Source organism: Sinocyclocheilus anshuiensis, unplaced genomic scaffold (assembly GCF_001515605.1).
Source record: "Sinocyclocheilus anshuiensis isolate Anshui unplaced genomic scaffold, SAMN03320099.WGS_v1.1 scaffold884, whole genome shotgun sequence".
Taxonomy (NCBI): Eukaryota; Metazoa; Chordata; class Actinopteri; order Cypriniformes; family Cyprinidae; genus Sinocyclocheilus; species Sinocyclocheilus anshuiensis.
The window spans coordinates 54,034-62,780 of record NW_015549614.1 but is presented as its reverse complement, the minus strand read 5'-3'; the positions used below and the strand labels follow the sequence as shown (position 1 = coordinate 62,780).

Genomic DNA, 8,747 nt, shown 5'->3' with positions numbered 1-8,747 from the left:
ACCCAGACCTACACACAATCACACACATGAGTACACAAACCCTCCCCCCAAAAACTTCATTTCATTATTCATAAGATCACACAAAGAAACAAACAACTGAAATGAGACACGTTGGCCATATATTGTACAATCCAGTTGTTCCTCTGGTCAAACATAGCAGCTCTCAGAAGCCCCTTTGAGGTTGTCTGAGGCAAATGACAACAGCTAGAGTTCCTGTTCCTCCCAAACCTTTACAAAATGTCACACTGACCCCATATCACACTATAATCAGAATAATGTATCAATATAATCGATCATACAACTGCAACATTATGTACCCATGGGGACAAGGAAGTTTGTCAGTGTCAAAATCCTGTTTAGCTCAAGGGACCATTAGAGCTCTTGGAACAGATTCAAAAAGCTTCCCGAGAACCAATACAGCAACACAGAGTGGCATAGAGGATATAAGCATAATGATAAAAGATTGTTACAAAATATGACTGCTGCAAAATACACCTTTCAGATTTCAGCACTCTCTACATTTTTTGTAATGTCAGATCCATATTTGTGTTTTCATCTGTTGCTGAAGAGTCTTTTTTTCCTCCATGAGTGCCTGTCATAAATACTGGGGTTATAAAACTCCATAAGCAAGATATTACTCTCACAGGGGCTGTATTGAAAGACCCTAGCTACCTGCCTGTTTGACTGCTTGGTAATTGGGCCAGATTTGTTAAAGGGCATTCGAACATACACACATAATCATGTTTGCAAACATATAAGCACAGGGAAGATTACATTATGTTGATTTTATTAATGAGAACAGCCAGATTTGTGTATTTTGTGCATGTAATACAGGGCTAAGGTTGTGTGTGGGTTGTTTACAAAATATGATATTTTTGTGTTCAAAATTGTGTGTGTGTGTGTGTGTGTCCCACAATCTGTACTCTGTTCTTGTAATATGTAATCACTGTCTCGAGTAAAGGGCTCATGGAAGCACTAATCTTGGCATTTATAGAGAAGATCCTAGGACTATTCAGATGTAAAACCAGATTTTACCCTCCCTTTCTTGAACAAAAATGTTTAATCTCTCACAATATCTATTTTTCTTTTGTCATCTTTCCCCTGCAAGTATCTGACTGTACATTTTCACTCCTAGTACTAGATGCATCAAGTGAGCCAAGACAATTTTGAATGCAACATATTTTATAATGTTTTAATATTAGCTTTTGATTAGAATTGTGTTGTTATAAACTAACATCTGATTCCTATTTTTAAATACTAGATGCTTGCTTTATATTTATGTTTGTGCAAAAAAAAACGTGTAAACAGTGAAGTGACAGTAAAGACAATTACTGTATGTTGCAAAAAATATTTCAAATAAATTCTGTTCTTCTGAACATTCTGTTCATTAAAGAATCCTGAAAAAAAAAATATTTCCACAAAAAACTGTTTTCATCATTGACAATAATAAGAACCATTAATAAAAATTAAGCAGCAAATCAACATATTAAAATGATTTCTGAAGGATCATGTGACACTGAAGACTGGAGTAATGATGCTGAAAATAGTGTTCCGATCACTGGAATAAATTACATTTGAAATATATTCAGATAGAAAACAGTTATTGTAATAATATTTCACAATATTTCTATCTTTACTTTATTTTTTAATCAATAAATGCAGTCTTGGTGAGACTTCTTTCAAAAACATTTAAAAACCTTAATTATTCCAAACTTTTGACCACCAGTGTATATAATTAAACAAATCATTATATACAGTAAACATTAACTTTTTTAGGCCATCTACTTTCTTTTTTTTTTCTTCTTTCTTTGGGCTGCCACTGTTGTCCCTCAAAAAATTGATGTACGTTTTGTAAAGTACGTTAAGTCCACACTTATCCCTCTCTGACAATCCCCTGAAACATCTGTTCAAGACCGACATTTGACACTCCAAACCAAATCAATCCATTTGACCTATGGAGACCAAAGAACTTGCGAAACATCCATCCCAAATCATCTCCTGTCACTGTTGAGAACCTCACAGTATTTTGGTAGAGGGTATATCTGAGTGAGCTCGACATCTGATATCACACGTCCATTTGCGAGTCCTTTTTCAATTATCCATCAAACATCCCTGACATTTCACATAATGAATGTAGGCTTTGAAATGTCATGCACATACTCAAACACGTACAGAAAATGCCAGAGAACCATACTGAGAATATTAAATGACCAAGTAGTAGAGAAAACACACGCATCCAGAATTAACACTCGCCAAGTGCCAAATGTAAGGAACAATGGGATAAAAAAAATGCCAATTGGCTTATACTGAGGAAATGGTGCCATTTGTGGTCCATTTACATTTGCATTTCTGAGAAAATGCTGAATTCTCTGTTCAACTCTTTTATTCTTACCTTTCCTTATTTTGAAAATAATGGTTTGATCTTTCTGGCATTATATTTGATGGAGTGGCTTTCTATGACAGTGTTGAATTATAATTTAGGGTTGGAATACTGACTATTGACAACTGACTTGTGGGAAGGTCTATTAAGAAAAGATCAGGGTTTATGACTGTGATATATATATATATATATATATATATATATACCTTGAAATTCTTCTCGATTTACTGTGGACATGGTCCAAAGCTGTCATTTCAAAGGGACTCCAAAGAGAAAGGAAAAATTTAAATCGCATCATATGACCCCTTTAAGCCCAAATTAAGTATTTTCTATTAACAAACCCTTCCTGAATACTTCAAAAGCCTTACCACAGCATTTAGCAAGAAAGACAGATGAGAAACCCAAATAAGACATTTCTAATTATTCTCACAGCATTTGAATTATGAAAAGACTAGTCTAAATTATGAAGATTCACTCATTCAATCAAAACAATCACTGAGCAGCAGTTTATCTTTCCTTCCTCACAGCCTCCTAATTTATGACCAGCTGTAATGCAGCTGTGACACGTGTCACTTCCTGCATGATAAAATATGAGCACGACTACAAATGAAATGTATCATGGTGATTCCTAACGGGCCTCCTGACAGATTTATATGTGACGAATTTCAGATGAGAAGGAGTAGCTATTTTTCAAAAGGCTTGATTGGGTGAAGTGTTCGCAATGATTGATCCCTGTGTGATTTAGAAACCAAAATACAGAGCTGAGAAGGCAGTAACATATCTAATACATCATTCATGGAAATAATAAATTGATGGCTGTAAACATCACTTTACACACCAATTTACTAATCTAATATAAGCATATCCTTGTGAAGACATACACCTTAGTTTAGTCCTTAATATGGAAATATTGGAAATATATACTTAAGTGTGAACTGAATATAATGTCACACTAAAAAGATGACACATAATTGCTTGTTAAGTTCAATTAAATGAAAATGTATTATAATTAAAATTGATATAAAATGCAATTAGTTGAACTTTAGAGTACTTTTGACCCACTTGAGTAGGACTTAACAAGTTTATATGTAATTTCATAATTTACAAAGGTTTTATTGTTCTTGAAATATGGTTAAAATGTACTGCCTAATATACTGACAAGTACTGAAAACTAAAATACACTTTAATGTTATTTCTATTGAAAATATTAACATTATTATACAATTAAACACTATTATATAACATTTATACAATGTACAAATATATTAACTTTAATTATAATACTGAATAACACTGAGGTTAAAATTATAATCAAGTACTTTACATGTGCTTTATTATGTTAGTCAATACATCAAAAATTACAGTGTGAAATTTTAGTGTACATCTGTAACAGTGTATATCTTTAAATCATGACCAACAACTATTAAACATGATGATTTAATAATTTAAATCATTTGATGATTTTGAGGTAAAACTTTGAATTTGACATTATTACACAGTGCATTTAAAAAAGTGTACTTAAGTGTGCTAATAAACATAGTCATAAAAGTGAACTCTCTTTGAAAGGGAGATTTAAAGGGATAGTTCACCCCAAAATGGAAATTGTTGGTAACCAAACAGTTGCTGGTAGCCACTGACTTATTATTTCATAGTATTATTATGGAATTATCATCATTATTATTATGGAAGTCAGTGGCCAACAGCAGCTAGTTCATTTTTGGGTGAACTATATTTTAGGTACACTTAAGTGGATTTTTATTTCATTAACATTATATTATCTACAATTCTTTAAGTACAGTTGTTAAAATATATATACAAAGTACTACAAATGTACTGTACATTCAATACAATTAAGCAGACTTCTTTTACACAATAGTAAGCAGCCATTTGTTCCTCTTTCCATCTGTCACAAACATTAGGTCCATCATTTTGAGAAGATGTCAACGAAGCATAGACATGCAAATAAATACACCACAAATAACCCACACTATACAAGACTAGTTAACATAATCTGCATCTATGCGTATGTTTGTTTTATGTGTTCACTCAATAAGAGTTCTCTATAATAACAGTGCTCTACTGCTATTGCACCACTGAGCTAGTGTACTGTCATTTTTAAAGTGATCATATCTAACTTTAGATTCACAATTCACACTGAGAGATCCTGAGGGGAGGCTATGATAACAACAACAACATTAAAACAAATCCTTTAGGCCCAATACTAATGATATATTGTTCATTTCTACTACATTTTCATCACCATTAAAACCACCAGTGTGATATCACAGCATGATATGTCAAACCTCACCAAAGCTCACATCTGTTAATATCTCAGTGCTTCAAGGGCAACTGAGCAATTGTTCATAATTTGATAATAGCACCAGTTAATGAAAAGTATCAATTGACCATCTGGAACCATTTTTCAATTAATTAATGGATAACAAGCAGAAATGTAATCATGTTTGTGTGCATTTTAAATATTTTGGGATTACAGAAGAAATCAAGCAATCGAGAAGAGAAGAGAAGAGAAGAGAAGAGAAGAGAAGAGAAGAGAAGAGAAGAGAAGAGAAGAGAAGAGAAGGCACGTCTCGTGGGACACTTGTCCTCAGTGGGTTTGCAGTGACTGATGTGAGCTGTATAGAGGAGAGCTGGCCGTGGACAGACTGAGATTTAAGGCAACAGTGATTAAGTGGCAAGAGCAACAGGGCTTAAAGAAAGAGAGAGATGGTATATCAGCGTATCAGTATATTAAAAAAAAACACGCTCATGCAGGGGTAGATGAAGAAATGTGCTTCAGAGAGGACTGAACTGCACCAGGGAAGCCTGACACAACAGAGATGGATGTTAAGAATGAAGGATTAGGGGGAGGAGTAAACTGAGCAATTGTTCATAATTTGATAATAGCACCAGTTAATGAAAAGTATCAATTGACCATCTGGAACCATTTTTCAATTAATTAATGGATAACAAGCAGAAATGTAATCATGTTTGTGTGCATTTTAAATATTTTGGGATTACAGAAGAAATCAAGCAATCGAGAAGAGAAGAGAAGAGAAGAGAAGAGAAGAGAAGAGAAGAGAAGAGAAGAGAAGAGAAGAGAAGAGAAGAGAAGAGAAGAGAAGAGAAGAGAAGAGAAGAGAAGAGAAGAGAAGAGAAGAGAAGAGAAGAGAAGAGAAGAGAAGAGAAGAGAAGGCACGTCTCGTGGGACAGTTTTCCTCAGTGGGTTAGCAGTGACTGATGTGAGCTGTATAGAGGAGAGCTGGCCGTGGACAGACTGAGATTTAAGGCAACAGTGATTAAGTGGCAAGAGCAACAGGGCTTAAAGAAAGAGAGAGATGGTATATCAGCGTATCAGTATATTTAAAAAAAACACGCTCATGCAGGGGTAGATGAAGAAATGTGCTTCAGAGAGGACTGAACTTCACCAGGGAAGCCTGACACAACAGAGATGGATGTTAAGAATGAAGGAGATTAGGGGGAGGAGTAGGCAAGGACAACGGGTCTAGCTGTCCTCTAAGACCCTAATAACACAGATACAACCTGACATGTCAATATCAAATGGCCCACACATGAGAAAAGTGCACATATATGAACATAAATCACAGAAATAGAGCGGCTTTACAGGTAGACCATGATTTTGAAAAACAATACTGAAAGTCTACAACTGGCATCTTAAATCTCCTCAGTCTTCTTAAGCTTCTTAATTTCATTTTCTGAGATTTCCCACATTTCTCAGTGCTGAAATCCACTGCATCACAAGCTCGTTCACATCTCAAATGTATTCCTTTAAGAGGAGTTCATGTTTAGCCATTAATGAGTTACATTCATTTTACTGTTCGATGGTGAACACATTTTTTAATTTCTGAATTAAAATGAAAACTTTAATATAGGGACATAAAGCCTGAATATCATGACGTTACAAACCTGCTTACATAATAATAAAGAGCATTAAAATAAAAGGCTCATTAAAACGGCTAAAAGTCTTACAAATTTCTTAATATTTGAAAAATATTTGTCCCCCAAACTGAAATCAGGGTAATCAGATCAACAAGTTTCTAGAAAATATCAGATAATTTTACTAGATGGCAAGGTTAGTTCAGGTTGTCAAACTGAGCAGCCTCACTTAATTTCTATCGATCATGGTGAAAGAAACACACAGTAACAGTACAACACCAACCACCTTAATCTAAATCATTTTACTTACACACCCAGAGAATATTTAAAAACAAGTTGTCAATCAGACACAAACTTCAGTTCTACAAATGTAACTTGGATACAAACATGCATTATAACTGCAAATTCTGCTAGTAGACTTAATGACACACTCTGTCCCAAACCCGGTTTGCACAATTTTACAGAATGTCTGAGTCTAAACTCAGCATAACTCAGAGTTAAAACCCAGCTGATGGGTAATGGGAGGTGATACTTTTTATTTGATGCTTATATCACCTCAAATGTATTTATCTTTAGTGTTTATTTATCTTTAGAGTAATTAAATCTTTTCTTGAAAATAGTATAAAAATACTATAAAACATAAACCCTTTCTGGCTCCTAAATGACACTCACCTTCTCTAACTGAGCAGAGGCTCTCTATTTAGACATGCTTTTTAAAGCACAGCACGACAATGAATGCGCAGCCAAAACATTCAGAAAGCGAGAGAAGCAAAATGTATTTGCATATAATCTGAGGGATTAAACGTGCATGTCTTTTTTCAGCCACATAGCTAGATGCTCAAATCTGCACAATGAGCTTTACGGACTATGCTCCCAGACTTGATGACCCCAGAGTTCTGAAGTCAGAATAACAGCTCAGAATATCATTGAATGTTAATTTCATGACATGTACTTCTCCACTCCACACTGATAATCTGCACTACGTCCAGAAAGGATGATAACATTACTGGTATTTTCAGGAAAAATGCATAATCCATTAAAAATCTTGTTAATAACTGCACTGACTGCACTAAGTCTAGGGGGATCTCCTGTTTGTTAGAGAGTGGGCCATAATTGGCATTGATAACAGGGAGACGTCCCGCTCGGAGCACAACAAATGGTTGCGTGTGGCTCTGCATGCTGGAATTTCCCATGATGTCCTGCCCAGCCTCTTTTAATAGAAAGTAGTCAGCATCCCATACCTGGTAAGTTACAGGAAGAAACAACGGATATGGGATTGAGGATTTGGTGGCATCAGAGATCTCCTGATTGTCCAGCTCTGCAGGAGAACAAAGACACAAATGGAAAAATAGGTTAATTAGGTGTAATGTTGTCTTCATGGCATACAGTCCTGTGAACCACCAAAATGTCTCTCTGTTTATTTCCATATAACAATGGGAACCCCCAATCTCGGAAGCTAAGCAAGGTTTGGCCTGGTCAGTACTTGGATGGGAGGCTGCCTTAAATGACAGGTGCTGCAAGTCCCTGCCTTGGGCCTGAAATGCTGTGATAGACTCCAGCATCTCTGTAATCACTACATATGACAAGCAGTTTGGAGAAGGGATGGATGGATGTTTTGGATGTCTATGATGTCCATGGTTTTTCACATTTGGTTATATTTATAATGAAAAGAAAAAAAAAAACATTTGGCAGTATTAAATTAATACTTTCAACTGTATGACTTTCGTCCCATTATATCACATAAACCACCTCCAAAAAGAATTTGTACCCTTTATGACACTTAGATCAGACATTATCACACTTAGAAATGCATGTGTGTATCATGGTAACCTGTCTGGCATGAAAATATTTTGAATCTCCCAATTTAAATCTCCCCGCATGCCAAAGTCACACAACACTGCCGCTCTGCCTACACCATTGACTGTTTTGAATTTAGCCATCTTCTAATTAAGCATTTGACCTGAACATATATTCATTTTTCAACATTTTTTGTTGTAATGTTATTCACACAGCTGAGCTCATTCAGTAAAATATAAATAATTTACAGTAAATTATTTTTAATGTATACTAAATGTGACTTTAATAGAGTATATGAAATAAGATTATTTTATTCTTATAGCAGTCATGAATTCATTAAGAATTAAAAACATCATAAAAATTATCTTATCACATGTGCACAATAAAACAGTCGCTAGAGTGACATTTCCACTGCAAGACTGGGCTGCACATTAACATAAAATGCACTGTGGTTTTCTTGATCTTTCATATTTATCTCAATAAAGGTATACATTTACATTACATTTACATTTAGCAGATGCTTTTATCCAAAGCGACTTACAAATGAGGACAATAGAAGCAATCAAAACTAACAAAAGAGCAACAACATATAAGTGTAAATGACAAGTCTCGGTTAGCCTAAAACAGTACACGTAGCAAGGTATTTATATATATATATATATATATATATATATAT

At 34.7% G+C, this 8,747-nt stretch overlaps 1 protein-coding gene across 1 annotated transcript in view; it reads right to left on the bottom strand.

Annotated features, from left to right (window-relative positions):
- LOC107659265 (transmembrane protein 132D-like) overlaps window positions 1–8,747 on the bottom strand; it is a 39,352-nt gene that overhangs the window by 20,339 nt on the left and 10,266 nt on the right. The window contains exon 3 of the mRNA XM_016448148.1: window positions 7,340–7,592. Coding sequence (XP_016303634.1) covers window positions 7,340–7,592 — 253 coding nt within the window. The remainder of the gene's footprint in view (window positions 1–7,339; window positions 7,593–8,747) is intronic.